This window comes from Natrix helvetica (assembly GCF_964273705.1).
Source record: "Natrix helvetica genome assembly, chromosome: 4".
Lineage (NCBI taxonomy): Eukaryota > Metazoa > Chordata > Lepidosauria > Squamata > Natricidae > Natrix > Natrix helvetica.
The window spans coordinates 64,866,813-64,890,106 of NC_138550.1; the positions used below are offsets into that span (position 1 = coordinate 64,866,813).

At 44.9% G+C, this 23,294-nt stretch overlaps 1 protein-coding gene across 3 annotated transcripts in view; it reads left to right on the top strand.

The window, feature by feature from the left end:
- DMD (dystrophin) overlaps positions 1-23,294 on the top strand; it is a 1,188,090-nt gene that overhangs the window by 1,088,429 nt on the left and 76,367 nt on the right. For all 3 annotated transcript variants that reach the window (XM_081951523.1, XM_081951524.1, XM_081951525.1), the window contains 2 exons: positions 4,649-4,785; positions 5,415-5,453. In XM_081951523.1, coding sequence (XP_081807649.1) covers positions 4,649-4,785; positions 5,415-5,453 — 176 coding nt within the window. The remainder of the gene's footprint in view (positions 1-4,648; positions 4,786-5,414; positions 5,454-23,294) is intronic.

A 23,294-nucleotide genomic window follows, 5' to 3' on the forward strand; every position in this document is an offset into this window, starting at 1 on the left:
CGCATGCAGTTGTTATAATTAATCCATCATATAATGGTTGTAATAATTGGTTGAATAGGCTGGGTTTAGGAGAGATATCAATGTTTCGAATGATTTCAGTGTTTGATATGTTTGGCAACATACAGCATGGATTCTGTATTTTAAAAAATGGCTTACAGTCATAAACTACTTGAAATCTGATAATTTAAGACATGCTTCAGATGAAAAGAAAAAGTATTTTAAATATTCCAGTTTATACAGATACAACCACAAGGGACGTATCTTATTAACTTTAGCTATAATCTTTCAAATATAGCCTAAAAATAAAAATAAGTAGAATGAGACAAGGGGTGTATCCTTTTATGTTGTCTTCCCCAGTTAAGCTTACATAATAATAGTTTTGTTAAGCATATCCAAAAGAGGACGTGAAATAGACATGCTTGAACAAATATTCATTCTTACAATCTGGCAGAGAAAATGGTTAATTCTCCTAATGTTAATGTGCAGTTCTACTTTCTTCCATTCTGTAATTAGATGTTATTTCTACTTGCCTACTAAGAAAAGATGATATTAAAAATCAATATGAGCTATAAATGGCATTTGTTCTGCTTGTGCGTGTGTGCACACACATGAAATTAAGAACAGTGTGTCATATTGGTTACTAGTTTCAAAATTGTGTGCGCACCGAACTGGCAGTAATGCCAGCAGAAACCCACCCCTGCACCTCTTGTCTTGAGAAATTTGAGGTTGGCAGTTCATCTCCTCTGTGTGTTTTCAATAATGTTTCCATCTGTTAGTGGAGTGAAGGATAATCCCCAGATATTTGAACAGCAACTTGCTCAATCTATCCTCCAGGAATAGCTCTTTGGTCTTTTGGAAAATGCCATGATTTTTGATTTTAGGATAGTTTGAGTACTAGATGGTCTTTTCTATTGTGGTACTCTTATTGCTCTAAAGCACTTTTAAGGCCAGTAGGTGTTTTTGAAAATAATGTTGCATCACGTGCATAAAGTAAAGCAGAGATTGGTCTTGCAGCAAGTTTGAGGAGTGAAACTTGTGTTGAGGAGTTGATATAAAAATTAAACAGGAGTGGGATCAATATGCATCCTCTGTATTAGACACTGATGAATGATAATCAGCTTTTTCCAAAGCCATCTTGCTCCTCTGCAAGGATATTTTCTTTGTTCCAGCAAGTTTGGGATTTCTGTTGTAAGTGTCTTGTGAAGAGTTTATTGATTTTGTTGAGGCTGATTGGTTTATAGCTGGTAGGATCGTCCTTTTTCCTTTTTTATATCAGGGCACTGATTGCAGATCCCTGGTCTTTTGGAGCTCAGTAATAGGTATGTAGATAAAGAGTGGGGCCCAGAAGTTCAAATAGTTTTTAATGATCCGTGGAGGGATAAGGTCTTCTCCTGGGGCTTCTCCTCCTCTTAGTTGAGCAGCAAGATTCTTGGTCACTGTCCATGGGTATCCACATTGGCAGATTTTGTATAGTTTGGTTAGATATTCACTTTTCGCAAAGGTGTCATGAATTGACCATTGTTTTCAGACCTTGATGTGATATGTCAGAATAGAGCTGAGTCTTTGGATTTGAGACCTTAAATGAAAGAGTTGTTCAGTTTAGTCATCACAAAGGAACTTGAGATATTAATGTGGTGTCCAAAAGATACTGGGTCTTACTTCAACAAAAGAGGGAAATAATTACTGTATCTTATTGGGAGTAGAGCTGGATGTTTGTTAGTTCGCAAAGGTACCGTATTTTTCGCCCTATAAGACGCTCCGGAATAAAAGACGCACCCAATTTTAAAGGAGGAAAATCTAGAAAAAAAAGATTCTGAATCAAATACTATAGTAAAATATTTTATATCGACTGTATAAAGTTAACAGCAGTTTAAGAACAATTTTATGTCAACCATGTAACACAGGGGTGTCCAAACTTTTTTCAAAGAGGGCCAGATTGGATGAAGTGAACATGCTGGAGGGCCGAACTTTTTTCCGAACATTCTTTGAACAATAACAATTAAATGCAAATGAATTATTTTATGCCAAGTTAATTGCAAATGGCATACTTTTCATTTCATAACATTAAGATCAACTGACAGCTGAGTTTTCACAATGTAGCCATCTTTTCCCTGAAGACTCGTGTTTAGTACATTCAGATGCTTTCTTTCCTCTTTCCCTCTTGTCTATCCTTCCTTCCACCCTCCCTTCCTCCTTCCCTTCCTTCCTGCCTCCCTTCCAGTTCCCTCCTTCCTCTTTCCTCCTGCCTGCCTGCCTTCTTTCCCTCCTGCTTATCTATGCTTCCTTCCTTCCTTGCACCTACCTCCCTTCTGCCTGCCTGCCTTCTTTCCTCTTTCCCTATCCTCCTATCCTTCCTTTCTCCCTCCCTCCTTCCCTGCCTCCCTTCCAGTTCCATCCTTCCCTCCTTCCTTCTGCCTCCTTCCTTCTGCCTCCTTCCTTCCTGCCTGCTTGCCTTCTTTCCTCTTTCCCTCCAGCGTGTCTGCTTTTCTTTCCTTCCTTCCACCTCCCATCTCCCCTCCTGCTTTCTTTCCTCTTTCCCTCTTACTTGTCTATCCTTCCTTCCACCCTCCCTTCCTCCTTCCCTTCCTTCCTGCCTCCCTTCCAGTTCCCTCCTTCCTCTTTCCTCCTGCCTGCCTGCCTTCTTTCCCTCCTGCTTATCTATGCTTGCTTCCTTCCTTGCACCTCCCTCCCTTCTGCCTGCCTGCCTTCTTTCCCCTTTCCCTATCCTCCTATCCTTCCTTTCTCCCTCCCTCCTTCCCTGCCTCCCTTCCAGTTCCATCCTTCCCTCCTTCCTTCTGCCTCCTTCCTGCCTGCTTGCCTTCTTTCCTCTTTCCCTCCAGCGTGTCTGCTTTTCTTTCCTTCCTTCCACCTCCCTTCTGCCCTCCTGCTTTCTTTCCTCTTTCCCTCTTACTTGTCTATCCTCACTCCCTCCTCCCCTCCTTCCCTCCTTCCCTGCCTGAGCGGGCTTCTTGCATGGCCCCAGCCCTCCAGCCGGTGGCTCATCTAAAACTTTTAACTTCCCAATCTAGCGTTCTCCACCCACCCACCCCCAATCCGCCCGGATCTGTCATGCAGCAAAGAGATACAGTAGCTGGGCGCAATAGCAGCAATAGCAATAAGCAGATCCGGAGATATTTGGGGTTGGGGGTGGAGAACGCTAGATGGGACACCGATCTCAGGAGACAAAGTCTTGAGGCACCTTTCGTTTGCAGGAGGAGGGCAGCTTAAAGCAGCGCCCCAGCAATGTGAGGAGCCGCTGCCACCGCCACCACCGCCTAAGCCCTCTCGGGAGCCCAGCCGAGCGGGAGCTCTGAAAGCGAAACCTCTCTCCTTTCCAGCCATCACGATCTCTGCAGCCCCCTCTTTGCCTGCCCCATTTTCAGATGACCCAGTGGCTACATTCGGCTTACAAGACGCACTCAGATTTTTACCCTCTTTTTTGGAGTAAAAAAGTGCGTCTTATAAGGCGAAAAATACGGTATATAGAAACAGTTACATTACCTAAGCATCCTCTCTTCCATGTGTTGGAAGAGAGGATGCTTACCAGAAATCAATCAGGTAAGTTTGCACCATAATATTCTCTCATGCTAGATTGTGAAGTTGAAAACACAGATTATGGTTCATACTCTTCATTTCATTCTGCAGTGGACTGATTCTCAATGGAAAGAGAGAAAGATGTGTTTCTTTCCTTCTGTTAAAAATATCTATTGTAAATCTAATAAGCATAATAGAAGTCTGTTGCACATGATAACAGTTCTTCCACTATAAAAATGGATAATTGTATTCCTTTTCTTCAAGTCTGCTTTTATTATGGCATAGCAGTCTTTTGTTATACATAAAGAAATATATGCTTTACAGGTATTTTGCTTTTTTGGTTGCAAAATTGTCAGTTTATTTACTTACAATGTAGAAAATTACAGAATATCATGGGTTTGACATACTTGTATTTTAACATTTGATATATTGTAATCTTGAAATCACAGAGTTTCTGTCTTGTAGAAAAAAAATGGCTAAAAGCAAAGAACAGTGATGGCGAGTACCAAAAAGGGAGTGCGTGCATGCGCTCAGTCATCAGGCCCACAACCCGGAAGAGGACCTGCCCAGGGCACATGTGTGTGCCCAAAAATGCACTTCTGGTTTCCAGCGTGCACATGCACGTCGGCCATCTATTCTTCCGGTTACTGGTGCACATGCATGCACAACCATCAGCTGGCCGGAGTGCATGCTCATGGAGGAAAACAGAAGACCAGCTCTTCCAGTTTTTGGCACTGCTGCACACATGAAGGCCAACTGAAACCCGGAAGAGGAACGGGCAATGCCACGTGTGCCAGACAACATGGCTCTGTGTGCCACTTCAGGCACATGTAGCATAGGTTCGCCATCACGGGCATAGAGGAAAATCTTAATATTTAACTAAATGTTTCTTCGTACACATCATGTTCAGGAATATGTTTTGCAAATTCTAACATATATATTTGATAGTAAATTGTAAATCACCAGATTGTGAGATACTTCCAGTATGGAAATAATTAAATTTTGCGGCCATCTAAAATGACTACGATACAGTTTATTGAAAAAATAGCAAAACTGATGTAAAAATTTGCAAAAAAACCCTAATAAAATTCTATTGCTGAAATATTGCTTTTAGACTACTTCAGGGGAAGACGTCCGTGACTTTGCCAAGGTATTAAAAAATAAATTCCGAACAAAAAGATACTTTGCAAAACATCCAAGAATGGGTTATTTGCCTGTACAAACAGTGTTGGAAGGAGACAACATGGAAACGTGAGTGAAGAATATTAATAATTTCTCATTTGATAAGTTCTGAGCTTCCCAATTGTCACTGCTCCCTATATTTCCTGACTACATTACTTCTTTTTCATTTCTTTCATATTTGTTTATTTTTATTGAAGGGAAAAGGCAAGCTGGGGTCTTGGTTGCTATTCTCCCTGCAAATCACCTGCAAATTGTACACTAATTTAAATTATTAATAAAATTAAAATATATGTTATCTTAATGAATGCTTGAAAATTTTTCGAAATATCTGTAATTTATAGTTTAGTGCATAGAAATGAACATGCCCTTTTTTTTCTTGATACTGAAAAAATATTAATGTTTAGATTCAAATTCACAAACCCATCCCTTGTAATCCTGTAAGATTAATAGGAAAAAAATCTGCTAGTTATTAAACCTTGCTTTAATGAAAATTGCACTGCAGCTTGCTATCTTTCCATTTTTCTCTTTCAATATTTCCTTTCTCATGTTTTGGCTGCTTTCATGGACAGTGATGTTAGCCTATTGAATTTTCTTGATTTTGGGTTTTATTTTTGTTTGGTTTTTTTAACTTTCCGTAATTATTTTGCTGCTAAGTTTTTTCTGCCTCTCTCTTCACCTCCTCATTTTTTGTCTTGCAGTCCTGTTACTCTGATCAACTTCTGGCCAGTAGATTCTGCGTGAGTACTTTTGCCAAAGTGTCCTGCTATTGCTGCTGCTGTTGCATTCCTTAACTTTTGTTTTCAGTTTGTGTTCATTTTTTCCCATATGTCCATTTCCATTCTCCATTTCCCTTTTATTAATGTTTCTGACAGAAAAAGAGGCAAGCCCATGTCAAGTTAGTAGAAGCAATAGATTTGAATGTATTTCACAAATTGTGTACACAATATTTATTTATATGTTATTTTTACATTAGAGATTAATGTATTTAAATCATTTAAGGTTTTAGTTCCACAGACTTCTTTTTTATCTGGAAATGGGAAATGTTTGAATTGGAATAGAAATACTCACTTTTAGTTGCAAAACTGATAATTTTGAGATGCAATTATACATTTTGAAAAACCCTGCAGAGGTTTTATTGAGTATATAACTAGTAGATATGCATATCACATAGTAGGCTATACAAATACATAGAATTTAGGCTACACATTAGAAAGGTTTTTGTCTTAACTTTGGCTGATGAACGTACATGTGCAACTCCATTTATGCACAAATTTCACCTTTCTGTTTAAAGGAGTTTTAACTGGACAATATTTGTTCAGGCTTGCTTTTTTATCCCCTAGGCCTGAGATGGCGAACCTATGGCATGCATGCCACAGGTGGCACGCAAAGCCATTTGTCAGGGCACGCAAGACGTTGTCCTGTAAGCTGGCCAGCACGCATGCGCACACTGGCCAGCTGAATTCAGCCTTTTTTGAAGACATTTTTGCCCTCCCCAGGCTCCAGAGGCTTTATAGGAGCCTGGGGAAGGTGAAAAGAGCCTCCCCACCCCCGGAGGGCCTCCGGAGGCTTCAGGAGCTTCTCTGAAGGTTCCAGAGCGCAAAAAACCAGCCCTATGGGCAAACCGAAAGTTTGGGAACTGACTTCCGGTTTGCTCATAGGGTCGGGTTAAGCCCTCCGGAGCCTTCAGGGACCTTCAGGAGGCTTCCCTGAAGGCTCTGGGGGACTAAAAACGATCCTACGCAACTTCCGGTTTGCTCGTACAGTCGTTTTTTTGCTCTCTGGAGGCTTTAGGGAAGCCAAGGCTCCGGAGGACTAAAAACAGCCCTACGGGTAAACCAGAAGTCACTTCCAGTTTGCTTGTAGGGTCGTTTTTTGCCTTCCGGAGGCTTCAGGGAAGCCGCCTGAAGGCTCTGAAGCCTCCGGAGGGGCCTCCGGGGGGTGGGGGAGGCTGTTTTGGCCCCCCTGGCTCCTATAAAGCCTCTAGAGCCTGGGGAGGGCGAAAAAAGCATGCAAAAAATGGGGGTGGGCGCCTGTCATGCGGGCATGCGCATTGAGGGGGTCGCACATTGCATTATGGGTGTGACATGCCCGCGCACGACCCCCCTGCGCTCTCCCCACTTATGGCATGTGAGCCAAAAAAGGTTCGCCATCCCTGCCCTAGGCTATTACCAGTTTCACTAAATAACAGTAAATAGCAGTTACTAAAAATATATGTTCTTATTAACTGTCTTCTGTCAAATGATAACAAGACCTGTATTTTTCAAAAAATAATTTTGTTCATGTATAAACCTCTTATGCTGATACCACGATAGATTAAAATGTCTTATTTTAACTTCAATTATGTTGACTTTCAGGAGTAAATGGCTATTTTTGTTTTTAATCTTTATGATGTAAGTATTAGAGTATATGAGAAAAAATATGATTTTATACAGGAATATGTATCTATTACTTTAAAATATTTGTGCTGTCTATCAAATATTAACCAAAAGGAAGCCTAAAATTAAGCCACAAATAGTACTAAAATTTGTATAACCTCTGATACTTGGTTTACAAGTAATACTTATTAAAATGAATAGTATTAAAATTATACTGTTTAGTATAATTTATTAAATTATGCTAAATATACTAAAAGGTGTTATGGTATCACATAGGTTATTGTGAAGACTAACTCCACCTGATTGAGGCTAATACCTCTTTGCTACTTTTTATCTGAAGTTTTGGATTGATTGATTGAATGAATGAATGTTTTAATCTACAACTACATTATTGTGTCTGCAATAGATTTCGTGATGTATGTTCAACAAGATAAGGGACATTAAAAATAGTTTTGATTGGCCTTACTAATCAGATGTAAAATGTAGGGGTTGGGACTGGGTTCACCCTGTTCAGCAGCATTCCACAATATTTCTTTACAATAATTTCAGTAGTGATCTAACACCCCCACAGTATATCTCCTCAATTTTGACCTTAGGAAATGGATACGAATTATCATGAAATTGCATACATAATCCCCATCCATTCCGTTAGATCTAAGGAAGGCTGTCTGTCATGTTTACCCTGTGCCATGTTTCCATGATAACCCAAAACCTAATAACCTAAAAACACTTTTTAAAATTAATACCATAAATTCATGAATGCAGCCTAGTTTCTTGATTGATAGATAGTTTTGATCATTGTATGTAATAATTTATGTTATTTTAATATGATTTGTAATCTAGAGGCTATAAGGTTTTAGAGTCAGTGATAATAAATTGAGCATGAAATTCAAAAGTGTGCTAAACTTCAAAATATTTTGTTCAATTGAGAGTTAGGCAGAGTTAGGATCTAAGCCTGGGAGTCAGTAAAGCCTGGGAGTCATATAGCAAAACCTAGAAACAAACTGGAATACATGTATTGACAAAACAATTATCAGAAAATCAAAAAAGAAAAAATTGAGAAATAAGTACAGCACTATAATATGTGAAAAAAACAAATCTTACACAAACATGAGGCATGCAATAAAATAAACTTAACGCTTTGCATCAGTTAGTACAAATGGCTTATATCACTTGTTAGAACTATTTTCATCATACAGCCAATAATGTAATATTTGGTTCATGTTGTTATTACAATCACACTTCTCTTTTAAAATATAATAATATACAATAGATTAATTATTCAGTCTCTGTGTAAATCAAAGGGTTTTCAGTATCAAGTAATATTATTGCCGGAATCGTTTTGGAATTTCATAAATTGGTGTGAATTCCTACTGACAATTGTATGACATCTTCAAACATAGGTGTCTGTTATGCTTGGCATCCTTCTTACCTAATTAGGATTTGTTATTTTAGAACAGGACTTTGTTTTCATTTATAATCTCCATAGAATTTCAATAGGTAGAGATACTTTCCAGAGTTTCTCCTTTGCTTTCTGTGACCCTTGTAGAATTGTTTTGTTGATTAACAGAATTCTTAAGATTTGGTTAATAAAACAAAGTCCATAAGAATTATTCTTTTCCCTTTATATATATACGTACGTACATACGTACGTACGTATGTATCTAACTATCCTAGAAAGAATATCAGGAATTGGTAACTATTTGCTCAGTCTATACATCAATTATAATCAATGTTTCTGTAAAGTTACTAGTCCATTTTGGATTATTCTAGAAGCAGTATATAAAAATCTGTAGCTCTGGATTGTTTTTTGAACTTGTTTTCACTGGTTTTCCATAAATTAGTTCATGGAATCTTGTGCTCCAAATTCTATTGCTAGTATTTTTGCTCAATACTCATTAATGTTTTAGAAATACACATAACAGCAAGCCTTCTTGCAGAAATATAGTTCTTAATCTTGAGGCAACAGAACATCTGATATAGTGACTGGTTCTTTCACATTGAAGTTCTTCCAGATTCATATTTTTTAATTTTGGTTCCATACTTAGAAATGTTTGTTATCTCTTCATGTCTTTGCTAGACATTGCTAGTCCAAAATATTTAGAGAAGGCATTTGAACTTCTGTTTAGGTGGAATTGTTTTTCCCCGCTGAACAACTACAATACGTCTTAGAACAAATTTGCATTTTCTTTTATTAATTTTCAGTTTCTCTCCCAATATCATCCAGACCTCATTCTAGTCAATCATTCTTTTATGTCTGGTTGTAGCCTTCATCATAACTGTAAATTTCATCTGTTGGATCATCTCCTTTGTTCACTTCTTTAGCAATAATCTTACCAATCTGTACCATACTGGCTGAGAGTTGTAGTTCAGCAACATATGGCGGGCTACTGGTTCCTCATCCCTGCTGTAGATTCATCTACCTTGACACTCATGTTATATTCTTTATTTTATTTTATCCCTTAGCGGCACTGGAATTTTCTCAGATGCATGAATTACAGGTGGTACTTGTGGATTCATTTTCATGGAATATTACTCTGGTAAGAAAACTAGGCATTAAAGCAAATTTTCTAATTTGTATCACCATCCCACTGATCTTGATCAATTTCTATTAAATTACCATTTTTATTTTTATTAGATTTATATCCTGCTTGAAATTTATATTGTGCCCAAGATGGTGTGCTTGTGCCAAATTGAAATTAATAATAAAAAGATCCAGTTTTCCAGAGTGGGTTTGCAGGATGGTCCATTGATGGTATCATCACAGCCAATTGGCCTGGAGATTGGGTTGAAGCTGAAGCCACGCCTCTGAGCTCCTCTCCTCTGACTCAAGTTTCAATCCAGTCTGGCCAGTGTAGAGATTAAAAAATTCTGACTCCTGAAGATATTCACCATTACTGGATCCTCCTCAAACCAGCGCAGCTTCCACCCTTCCTGGGACACTACCTTCTTGTAAGTCCCCGTTGGTGGCTGCGGTTTTCCAGCTGCCTGGGGTTTGAATTTCAGATCTGCGAGGCTCCAGTGGCTGGGTTGCTGCTCCGGCGGCCATTTTAACTGGCAACCACGTGGAGCCTTGATCCCTTATGATCGGCACTGGAGGGGGCTAATGGGCTCTGGTTTCCAGCCCAACAGCCCCTAAACCACCAGTAAGCAGAGGGAGCGTGGAGAAGAGCGCTAAGCTCTCAGCACAGGGAGAAGCCGCGGAAGCGGCTGAGAAGACGGGCAGTAGCAGCAGAGCTTCCTGGAAAGCCACGGCAGCCCCAGAGGGCTCAAATCATGGCAAATTCAAACAAGAGGAGCTTTCCATGGAGGATCTTGACCACACCATCCCTTTCCATGGAGGATCTTGACCATACCATCAGGCTGAGTTTCTTTCTCAAGAAGCTCAGCTAGGAGGTAGAGATCCATCCAGGCCTACCCTGGCACCTATCCCCAGCCATATTCAGATGCCAGAAGGCCCCAGCTGTGAGTCTCTAGATATGGAGGACCTGCCTGTTGGCCTCCAGAATCTCATTGAAAGAGCCATTGCTTCCGGTGTGGCTGCAGGTATGCAGCGCCAGGTGTGTCGCCCTGTCCCTCAGGCAAGGTCACAGTTCCCAGTACTTCTTCATCCCAGACACGGAGCCCTGCCCAGCCGGTTTGTTGCCCTGAGTCCCCTTCCTTGGCCAGTGAAGGGTCAGTCTTGAGGGACAAGGTGCAGCGAGACCCAGACCTCTCTGAGGATGAGGAGGATCTGGAGTATGACACCCCCGCCTTCACGGGGTTGTTTCCCCCTACTTTATTTCAGCCCCTCCTGCACAAGGCGCATGCCACTGTCCATCTGGAGAGTAGCGAGGTGACCGAGGGGGAGCCACCAAAGAAGCCCCAGGGACTCATCTTCTCTGAGCCCAAAACCATTAAGGAGGAGATCCCTGCTCCCCATTTATTCCTGGAGGTAGTAAAGAAGCAGTGGGAGACTCCTGGGGCCTTCCCAACTCCAGGTAGTAATGACAGATGGTTCTATAACATTGAGCCAGATTTCTCTCAAGCATTGCAGATGCCTTCTGTGGATCCCCCTGTGGTGGTCTTGGCTGCTCCAGCCTCGCTGGTACCCAAGGATGTGGCAGACAACCTGAAGGCAGAGGACCATAAAACAGAGATGATTCTCAGGAAGACCTTCCAGTCATCAGCTTGGGCCATTAAGGCGGCGGCCTCTGCATCCTTTTTCAATTGCACGGCATCCTCTGGATGGAGCAGATCCAGGCGCGTATTCCACCTGAGGACGTTCGCCTGCATGAGGACCTTAACAAGTTAGTGGCGGTCACTCAGTTTTCGGCTGACGCAACCTTAAACGCTATGAAGTTTGCTTCCAGGGCTATGGCATTGTCCGTCGCGTCTCGTCACCTTCTGTGGCTCCGGGGCTGGCAGGCGGACAACAAGGCGAAGTTGCAACTAGCTTCAGCGGCCTAAGCAGGGGGCTCCCTCTTTGGGACTTCCCTTGACCCCATCCTGGTGGAGGACAAGAACAAGAAGGTGCTACCAACATCAACCAAGAAGGCGGAGCAGAGGACCATGCCCTATTATTGCAGGTCAGCACAGCGACCACAGGAGTAGGAAACCCACCAGAGCAGGTACACTTCCGGCAGGGCGGATAGGCTGTCCAACGGGATTCAATCGGGACAGATCCTGCTTCCAGCCCCAGAACAAACGGCCCTTTCAGGGTGGTGGTGGTCGCCCCTACCGCCGGGGCAAGTAGGTCGCCTGTGACCCCACCCATTGGCGGTCGCCTGGCTCTGTTCGCAGACACCTGGGCGGAGATTTCCACTGATGCCTGTGTCCTAAGTACTGTAAAATATAGTATCTGTCTGGAATTGCTCTCCCCCCTTCCAATTGTTTCCGTGTGTTCCCCCCGGCCAAGAATGTTGATAAGCGCCAGCAGATGCGGCAGGCCATCCAGCATCTGCTCAACATTGCAGCAATAGAGCAGTTCCCTGGGGACCAGGTGGGAAAGGGCTTCTACTCTAACCTTTTCCTAGTGCCAAAATTGTCAGGGGGATGGAGAGCCATTTTGGATCTAAAGCTCCTGAACCAATTCTTGGTGTACAGACGTTTTAAAACGGCCTCTCGAGGTGGTGCCGTGGGTGCGACTACATGCCAGGACGCTCCAATGGAGGTTGCTTCCATATCAGAGGGCCGATTCCAGCAACTTGACGCTCAAGGTACCAGCAACGCCGCAGGTACTGATGTCTCGCAAGTGGTGGATGTCCCCAACATTGCTCAGGGGCTGCGAATTCAGGGAGCAGGAGTGCCTTATATTGACAACAGACGCCAGCCTGTTTGATTGGGGGGCTACCCTAGACTCCCAGCTGGCACAAGGCCGGTGGTCAAAGAGCGACCTTCGACACAACATAAATTGGCTGGAGCTCCGGGTGGGCCACCTCGCCCTACGACGGTTCCAAACCTCGGTAGAAGGTCACCACGTCTTAACAGACAACGTTGCAGCAAAGGCTCACATAAATCGACAGGGGGGCACAAACTCCAGAGCATTGCACACCGAGGCGATGGCGCTGGGATACTGTGTGGAGAAGCACCTGCGCTGCATCCGAGCAGAACACATCACCGGCCTCGACAATCATCAGGCAGACTGGCTGAGCCAGGAGACGGTAGACAACGGATAGTGGAGTCTGTCTAGAGAGCTCTTCCAGGGGATCTGCCAAAGGTTCGGGAGACCGGTGGTGGACCTGTTCGCCACTCCATCCAACCCTCAGCTGCCATGATACTTCTCTCAGTTCCCAGCTCAGGTAATGGAGGGGGTCAACGCCCTTCACTCCAGGTGGCCGGTCGGGCTGCTGTACGCTTCCCCTCCCGCCTCTCCTTCCCGGGTTCATCTGGAACGTAGTCGGAGAGCAGGCGGAAGTAATCCTAGTGGCCCCCTATTGACCCAGGAGGGCCTGGTTCGCAAACATGTTGAGCTTGTCGGCAGGGAGACTGTGGAGGATGAGATTGCTGCAGGGGAAGTTGGTCCATCTGCTGCAGGGGAAGTTGGTCCATCCAGATCCACAGTGGTTCCAACTTGCCTTGTGGAGATTGAGCGGGAGCGCCTGAGAGGTGCCCTCCTGTCCCAGAGAGTGGTCAGGACCATTGAGGCTTCCCGCAGACAGTCAACCAACCGGATTTACGATTCCACCTGGGTGACATTTGTTGCCTGGTGTCAGGCCGCCCACGTGACTCCTTCCAGGGCCATGGTCCCTAAGGTATTGGAATTCCTCCAGGAGGGCTTGGATAAGGGCCCGTCCCTAGCTACCATTAGGAGACAGTTTGCAGCACTAGCCACGGTGATTCCTGGGGAGGGTTCCACTCCACTGCCTCGTTTGCCCTTAGTCAAGAGGTTTCTCAAGGGGGCGGCCCACCTACGTCCTCCGCCAGTCCATAGGTTCCCTATGTGGCACCTCCCCACAGTACTACGGGCTCTCGTGGCCGAGCCCTTTGAACCATTACGGACAGTCAGCCGGAAGCTACTCACTTGTAAGGTTGTGTTCTTGGTGGCGATCACCTCAGCTAGGCGTGTTTCGGAGCTGGGGGCCCTCTCCTCCAGGGAGGATCTATTCATGTTTCACAACAACAGGGTAGTGCTACGCCTTGACCTGGCATTCCTGCCCAAGCTAAACACGGTCTTCCACCGTGCCCAGGAGGTGGTCCTCCCGGGTCCTGCCCAGGCCCGGTCAGAGAGTGGGAGCACAGGTGGCACCGCCTAGACGTAAGACAGGCATTGTGGATCTACTTAAGGCGGAAGGCTGAGTTCCGGAGGTCTGAGGCTCTGTTTGTATCGTTTCAACTCTTGTCATTAGGGAAGAGGGTTTCCCCATCCACCATTAGTCGTTGGATTCGTTTGGCCATTGCACTTGCCTATGAGGCGCAAAACATACCGGTGCCAGTTGGAATCACAGCACACTCGACTAGCCACATCGGCGGCCTGGGCCTCCCAGGCCCCTATAGAAGATATCTGCAGGGCAGCGACGTGGGCCTCCCCGTCGCCCTTCATCCGGCACTACAGGCTGGATGCCTTCGCATCTTTGGCCGCAGGGTTCGGCCGCATGGTTCTTCAACAGGTCCTGTCACATCAGTGAGGACCCACCCTGTGGGACGATAACTTGGGTATGTCCCATCAATGGACCATCCTGCAAACCCACTCTGGAAAATGACAGTTGGTCTTACCTGAACTGTTATTTTAAGAGGTGTTTGCAGGATGGTCCAGTTCCCACCCCAGGTTAAATAGCCAGTATTGGGGGTGGAGGTGTCTCCTTTGTGACTTGTTTTCAGGATCTAGGGAGCGCATACTGCATTGAAACTGGAGTCAGAGGAGAGGAGCTCAGAGGCGTGGCTTCAGCTTCAACCCAGTCTCGAGGCCAATTGGCTGTGATGATACCATCAATGGACCATCCTGCAAACACATCTTAAAATAACAGTTCAGGTAAGACCAATTGTCATTTCAGGATTGAATTGTGCACCTATTAATATTTTAACTGCAATTCAGAGTATCTTTATAAGACTATGTTGTTAATTATTAAAAAAAACTTTATACTTTCACTCCTTGAATTCTGATTATCATATGAACACATCTATGCAGGGTATTTTTGGCAGAACTCTCATTTGCCTTTTTCTTGGCAAATGATTTTTTATTTTTTTATTTTACTTTTCAGTTCAGCATATGAATTCCTTCAAAATAGTACTCGGATCCATTCCTGATTAGTTTCAGGGCTGCCTTTTGTTTAATAAAAGGATTTTTCTTGCAGTTCTTTTCAAGCTTGGTTCAAGTTCTTAATTTTGTATCCTAAGCAAATTAAAAAGTTCAGTATTTCAAAAAAATAACATCAAATACAGTTTGTTTATATATTACAAATTTTCTAATGTATTGGAAAATGTCTAGGTAGTTTTCAGTCAAAAAGATATCATGTAGAATGAAATGTAGCATGCGTGCCAAGGAGCTGCTCTTCCAGTTTCCGGTGCTCCCACATGCGCAAAAACCAGCTGGCTGATTACCTGGTCTTCTGGTTTCTGGCGTGCATGCGCGCACGAAGACCAGCATATGCACCAGAAGCCAGAAGCTCAGCTTCAGCGCATGCATGCTGCAACCTGGAAGAGCAACAGGCAATGGCTGGCATGCCTGGAGAGATGACTCTGTGTGCCACTTCCAGCACGTGTGTCATAGATTCGCCAACACGGCTGTAGTGCTTTCCTAAAACCAACATTGGGCAGTTGGGAAATCAGTTTCAAAAGAACTAACAAACACAAAGAAGACATTTTCCTACGTTGTCTTTACTGACTGGCTCTAATAGATACAAAATGACATACGCAATACATATTTGTATAGCAAGCCTACAACAAAAGTCCTGAGAAATACCTTTTTTTGTTTAGAAATTGGATAATTCATATCTTTTTACTGTTTCTCTGTATTCTGTTAGTTTGAACTGAAGGCCCATTATATGCAATTTATGTAAAAGATTCATCACCATAATCATTAAATTAGACCAACAACAATTTGTTGCACACACTGGACCACATTTTGTTTCTTAAATTTAAATGATGCTGGTTTTCTGATAAGTAGAATTCATAGGTCAATAATAAAGAAGGCTTGTTCAGGCTTACTAGAGATTTCCATTGCTCGTAGCACTTAGAAAACTATGGTAGTCCATTGGTACTACCAAGAAGAACCACAGTTGTTTGATCATGAATTCCATTATGCATTGCCATGAAATCATTACTTAATAAAGAGACCAGTCATATCTGATTTTATTCTTAATGTCTTATCTAATTGTCATAAGTGAAATTCTTAATGTAACAATATTGCCTTCATCCTTTACTCTATTGTGATCCTATCTATTTTTGCCATGAACACCAATTTTTATGAAGGCTTTTGCTGTTCTGTTTTGTTTACTTCATCGTTCTTTCTATCTCTTCTGGCAGTGTTGACATTTTGTTTTACGGAAAATAAAATGGTGAAATATGTCTATTAAAACTATTTCAAAATAACTGACCTAAATTTCTTCAGAGTGGTATTCTCTGTTGCTCCCACCCATTTTTTGTGTGTGATTTGTAAAATTTTTACATTTAAAAATTAATTTTGAATACATTTACTAGTTCATGAGTGCAGAAAATAAAAACAGGTAGATGTAGACCAATAGAATCCAATTTCCAAATTTCTTTAAGGAAGCATATGAGTAAACAAACCAAGATAGCAAAAATTAGTGACAGTCAGTTTACAAAAGGAAAGTAAAACTTTAAAAGATAAATTAGAACTCTTCAAAGCACACTTAATTATAAATAGGGACCATATTTAAAGATGACTATGAAAGTGATTGATTTATATCCCATTTCTCCAGAAGTGGAAGCTTGGGTACAAAGCTTATTCATAAAGTTTATTGAATATGTTTAGTATAGAGTTTTAAAAGATCCAACTAAAATGTCACAAATTTAATTAGTAATTGTTTTAAAAAATATTGTTTCCAACTAGCAATGTAAGTATATTTGAAGTGTATGTATGTAAATATTAGTAATTTCTTACAAGAAAGTATGGCCGTACAGATTAGATAGAAATAGAGAAATAAATTCACAAATTAAAATTCTAAGAAAACAAATTAATTGATTTTAAAATTGTACATAGGTTTGAAAAAGTTTTTAGAATGCCACTCATCAGTGAAGCTTTAAAAGCTTCTAATTTTTTTATGATGAGTTACCTCATTCAAAACAGAAGAGATAAATTGAACTGTTTTTTCCCCACAACGGACCCATTTTACAGAAACTTTTAACATAAAAATATAGATATTCTCCATACTTTGTGGAGATAGCATCCAGGAGTGGGTTAAATTCATCTGCTTAGCTGATTGGACTAAGTCTGTTAGAGCTGTTAAGACATGCCTCCTCTGCTAACAGTCTCCAGCTTTTTACTCAGTCCATTAGCAAGGACAGAAGTATTTGATTTAGCTCCAATATTTGTGGGAAACGCCTTAATTGTTGCAGAAAGGAGTTTCTTGGAGGAGCCTCACCCTGTTGGGATGAGCAGGCTGGGGTGGGTGACAGGCAGCTCTGGCTCGATCATCTTGGATCTTTGCAGGTAAAGCGACGATCGTAGGGACAGCAGGCACAGGGTTTCTCTTTGCTATTTCCCAGGAGGTTTTAAAACCTTAGGAGCTTCACACTCCTCACTGGAACCTGGCTGCAGGAGTAGAAGGGGGCAAGTGATCATAGGAGCTTTCACGCTCCAGTCATGAGCCCGGGCTGCCAGGACTGCACATGTTGGAGAGTTTTGAAATTCCTGCCCCAATTGGAAGCCAGGTGGCAGCAAATAGCTGGGACTCTCAGATGCTTGGAGTTTCGCACTCCAGTCAAGAGCCCAGGCAGCCAAGGCTGCGAAGAGGAGATTGAGGGCTGTTTCGGATGGGTGCTCCAGCCAGGAGCCGTGATCAGCCAGGTGGACAGGGGCTTCACCGAAACAACACAATCGATGGGAGTGCAGGAGAGCCTTTACTCTGCGCTATTATTCCCCTGGGTGTGGCAGTCCCTTAGAGCTTCCACGCTCTATATTAATTAGTAGACAGCCAGGCCCCCGGGGGGGGCAGTCTGTGGGCGGAAGACAACTGAAGCCGCCCGTGCCACGTTTAAATAGGAGTGAGTGGACGTGATGCAAGGAAGAGACGCCTGTTGGAAAAAGGCGCGAAAGAGCGGATTGGAGTTTTTCAAGTGGGAGCTTGCAAGGAAAGGCAGGAGAGTTACCTGGGGAACCAGTCTGCTCTGAGGGGGTTCGGGAGTTCATGGCTTCCATGACAGCCATGGACCTGACTCAAATGATTCAGGGCCCAACACACGAGGGAGGTCACACTCTGGACCTTGTTTTTGTCTCTGGCCAGTGGCTGAGTGATCTGGGAGGAGGTGACTTAACCATCACTCCCCTGTCATGGTCAGACCACTCACTCCTTCGTCTTGACTTCCCTGGTGCTACCTCCCGCCGCGGGGAGGCGAAACAAGAAAGTTCCAGATGGTTCCGCCCCAGGCGCCTGATGGAACCTGATAGGTTCCAGAGGGAGCTTGGGCCACCTCCTGTAACCTTGACCCGCCCCCGGGTAGGGGACCTGGTGGTTGCGTGGAATAATGCAACTACCGGGGCCTTGAACCGGATGGCGCCTTTGCGGCCTCTCCGGCGGCAACGATCCACCCTGGCCCCTTGGTTTACCGAGGAGCTGAGGGTGATGAAATGCTGCAAGAGACGTCTAGAGAGTCGTTGGAGATCCTCTCGCTCCGAATTTGATCGAACACAGGTACAAGCCCATTTAAGGACGTACCTTGTGGCATTGAGAATGGCCAAACGTCAATACTGTGCCACTCTCATTGCATCCGCGGAGAACCGCCCTGCCGCCCTGTTTCGGGTGTCCCGCTCCCTCTTGTTTCAGAGGCCGCGGGAGGCCCCTCTACAGGGCAGGGCAGAGGAATTTGGTAAATATCTGCAGGATAAAATCGCTCAAATCCGGAGAGACTGGGTTCCTGTCAGTGATCCAGTGGAGACGCCCATGGCGAGTCTTGAGGTTTCTATCTGGGAGGAGTTTGACTCGGTTGCCATCGAGGATTTGGACAGATTGCGTGGACGACTGCGACCCACCACATGTTTATTGGACCCGTGTCCCTCCTGGCTTGTACTGGCATCCTGGGAGGTTACACGAGACTGGCTCCTGGGCCTAGTGAATGCTTCGTTGGGAGAGGGGTCTCTCCCGGCCGCCTTGAAAGAGGCGGTGGTGAGACCCTTGCTCAAGAAGCCTTCCCTGGACCCTTTGGAGCTGGCTAATTATCGTCCTGTCTCCAACCTTCCCTTCTTGGCGAAGGTTGTAGAGAGTGTGGTGGCCTACCAGTTCCCACGACATCTGGAGGAAAATGATTATCTAGACCCGCGCCAGTCCGGCTTCCGCCCCGGCCACAGCACGGAGACGGCCTTGGTCGCGTTGGTGGATGATCTCTGGAGGGCCAGAGATAGAGGTTGTTCCTCTATCCTGGTCCTATTAGACCTCTCGGCGGCTTTTGATACCATCGACCATGGTATCCTGCTGCGCCGGCTGGAGGGGCTGGGGGTCCGGGGCACCGTTTTGCGGTGGTTCGGCTCCTACCTTTCTGACCGGACGCAGCGTGTGTTGACAGGAGAAGAGAGGTCGACCCTACGCCCCCTTACCTGTGGGGTGCCACAGGGGTCGGTCCTCTCGCCACTCCTGTTCAACACATATATGAAGCCGCTGGGTGAGATCATCCGTGGTTTCGGGGTGGGATACCATCTGTACGCTGATGATACTCAGCTGTACTTTTCCACCCCGAACCACCCCAACGAGGCCATCGAAGTGATGTCCCGGTGTGTGGAAGCCGTACGGATCTGGATGGATGACAACCGACTCAAGCTCAACCCTTCCAAGACGGAGTGGCTGTGGATACCAGCCCCCCGGTTCAGCCAATTAATTCCATCATTGGTCATTGGGGGCATCCATCTTGCCCCCGTGGAGCGGGCGCGCAATTTGGGCGTCCTCCTAGATGCCCGGCTGTCCATGGATGACCATGTGACAGCCGTGGCAAGGGGGGCGTTCCACCAGGTTCGCCTGGTGCGCCAATTGCGCCCCCTACTGGACCGGGATGCCTTGCGCACAGTCACTCATGCGCTGGTGACGTCTCGCTTGGACTACTGTAACGCTCTCTACATGGGGCTTCCCTTGAAATGCACCCGGAGGCTGCAGTTGGTCCAGAACGCAGCCGCGCGGGTAATTATGGGGAGTACTAGGTACTCCCACGTGACACCGCTCCTGCGCGAGCTGCACTGGCTTCCTGTGGCCTATCGGGTGCGTTTCAAGGTTTTGATAACTATCTTTAAAGCGCTCCATGGCTTAGGACCTAGTTACTTGCGGGATCGTATTCTGCCCCATACATCCCTGCGACCAATTCGCTCGCACAGAGAGGGGCTCCTCCAGGTGCCGTCCGCTAGACAATGTCGTGGGGCGGCGCCTAGGAGTAGAGCCTTCTCTGTGGCGGGCCCAGCCCTGTGGAATGACCTCCCTCCGGATATTAGGAATACCTCTGACCTCCGCTCCTTCCGTATTAAGCTTAAGACCCACCTATTCCAAGCAGCTGGCCTGGCTCAACTTTGATTTAACCATATCGCTCCTGACGGGTTTTTAACTGGGTATTTTAATTACATTTAATTTCTAGGGGTTTTAAATACAGTATTTTAATTGTTTTTATTAATCGATCTCCTCCTTATATATATGTATGTATGTTTTAGTGTACCTTGTTATATGTTTGTTTTGTTTGCATATTTATTTCGAATGTTTTGTTGTACGCCGCCCCGAGTCCTTCGGGAGAGGGCGCGGCTAAGAAATAAATATATTATTATTATTATTATTATTATGATGTCTGGATCAGCAGACATGGATCAGGACAACATGCTACAGCTCCACCCTGAAAAATCCTTAGGCAAGACTAGGAGCTCCAGGACTGGAAAAGAGCACCCTGCTTCTGGCAGGACTTCCAGAGTTGAGGGAAAGGAGGCGCAGAAGAGGCAGAAGGCCATAGATCCTCAAGTGGCCCTGGACCAGTGTGAGGCAGAGCACCATCTACAGGAGGCCCCATCCAGAGGGGATCCTGGGAACCTACATCAAGATTTCCCTCAGCAGTTACAGTGCACTGAGCCTGGTCAGCCTAGTAGCCAGTTTTCACAGGGTTTGCACCAGATAGAGCTGCAGAAATGGGTGTGCAGCAAGGTTTTCTGCCCCTCAACAATGAGGAATACCTGAGATCCTTGTCAGACCTGCCTAACTCTGTAGGTAGAGGGGATCAATCTCACAATGTGGCTTTCAACAATGGAAGCGTTTACAGACCCAAATATTAGTCCTATGAAGAATGTTATTAGATACAAAGATATTTTAACTGAAAGGGGGGAATTAAAACAAAAGCAGCAGTTAGAAGAACAAGGGATTGGTATGGGTTGGTTTTTCCAATTGCAAATACAATCAAGATATGAAAAAGACAAAAAGGAATATGGTTTTAACATGGAAAGTTCAGAGCTGGATAAGATACTTATGGGAACAGAAGAAAGATCTATTAAGAAATTATAGTTATCTATTAAAAATCAGATTAGAAGAAGAAATGGTTAAGGATACAATGATAGTATGGGCAAAGAATTTTGGTTATACGACTGAGGTAGAGAAATGGCAACAATTATGGGAAAGGAATTACAAATTAATTATGTCAACAGTGTACAAAGAAAATTTATACAAAATGTTTTATAGATGACACATGTCACCCCAAAAGTTAGCATAGATGTTTAAAAATAAATCAGCGAAATGTTGGAAATGCCAACAATGTACGGGTTCATATTATTATATGTGGTGGATGTGTGCGGAAGCAAGGAACTATTGGATTAAAATAAGAACATGGTTAGAGAAAATGTTACAGCAAAATATAGAGCTTAAGCCAGAGATATTCTTACTGGGTATCCTGCCAAAGAAATATAATAAAGAAGATATATTTTTCCGGTGGATTCGAGGGAGGGGTAACACGTGGGTTTTAACACAGCCTGATTGGTCCATAGACTGGGAGAAAGTTGATAAAGGTTCCTGCCTTCCCTTTACTTCCCAGTTTCCTCTCAGTCTTTTTGGTCCTAGCACTGTGTTATTCTACTACTGGTAGGAAAAATTTTATTGTGATTAATTCTGATTTGATCAATTGGATACACTAAATTCTAAATTGCAGGCTGCGGCCCAGAGACAGTCTTCCTGTCCGAGCGGTGGGGGAGGGCCCCGTGGGGCAGCCTCGCCTCTCCCCCGCGGGCCATTGGATCCTAACCGGTCCCCGGGTGTGCGGGGGTGTCGGATTCGCACTTTGCAGCCAAGGGGAGCCCGCTAATCTTTTTGGTGCTTGCGAAGCGCATGGTAAAGTGTGTGAGTGGCCCGCAGCCGCTGGAAGAAAAATTGATTGTTTCCCGCCGCTCCAGGGTGATTTAAGGGAGCGCGCGCGTGGTTGAGGCGTGCGGAGGCTCGTTAACAAGAGAGGAGCCTCCGCGGTGAGAAAAGAAGCTGCAAAAGAGGAGGCAGATTATCTGGGAGCCTCCTCCTGGTCCTAACTCTCCATGGGGACCATTGTAACAAGGCGGGCGGCCATTTTGGAAAGTTGCTGGTGGCCATTTTGAATATATTATAATTTGAGTGACGGGTGGCCATTTTGGAAAGTGGCGGTGGCCATTTTGAATATATTATAATTTGAGTGACGGGCGGCCATTTTGGAAAGTTGCGGCAGCCATTTTGAATATATTATAATTTGAGTGACGGGCGGCCATTTTGTTCACGCCTCGTGCGCAGATCAGCCAAGGCTCCTGTGAAGACTAGAGCTGCCGTGGAACAGCAACAGAGACCGTTCCCTGCTGCCAGCTATACACTTTGACTAGTAGAAGACACGTGAGTGGGGCAATGGCAAATGCACAGGAGGCAGGCCTTCCTCCAGATTCAGAAGGTGCCCCTATAGAAGGTGGAGATCGATTGAGCAGGCCCAGAACCAGGTCTGCTTCATCTCAACCCAAAGTCTTCCAGCGTTCATCCAGGGCTTCCACCAGAGATGAGTAGAGGAGACAGGAAGCCCTGGAAAAGGTGGTGGCCAGGGCAGAGAAACAGGCCCAGGGGCCTATAGCCAGGCCTAGATCTAGGTCTCCAGTTAGGCCTTCTTCAGCCCACTCTGGTTCTTCTCCCAGGGGTTTCAGTCCATCCTCTCCTTCTGCATCCCCAGGTTCTGCCAGGGGTCTCAGGCAATCTAGATCTCCTTCTCCCCCAGCCTCATTGACACCTATCGGGGGGGAGGCGGATCCCCTGGAAGGCCCCTCTAGATCCTTCCTCCCTGCTCCAAGACTGCCCCCTCAGAATCCTGAACCCCTCCAGGATGACCTGGAGGATTTGGAGCTTTTGCCCGAAAGCATCAAGAGGCTCATCTCTGCTGCCATCACAAGGGGGATAGCACAGAGGGACAGAGCCCCTCACTCTAGTAGATCCCTGGGGCGCCAATTTTCTAGAGCCTCTTCCCCATCTGTAGTGAGCAAAGCCTCTACCAGGGGGGAGGACAATTACAATGACATGGGATTTTCAGAGGACAAGGACTCCGCTCCACCAGATGCCCCCTCATCCTCGGCCTTGCTTCCTCCAGCCATGTTTAAGCCGT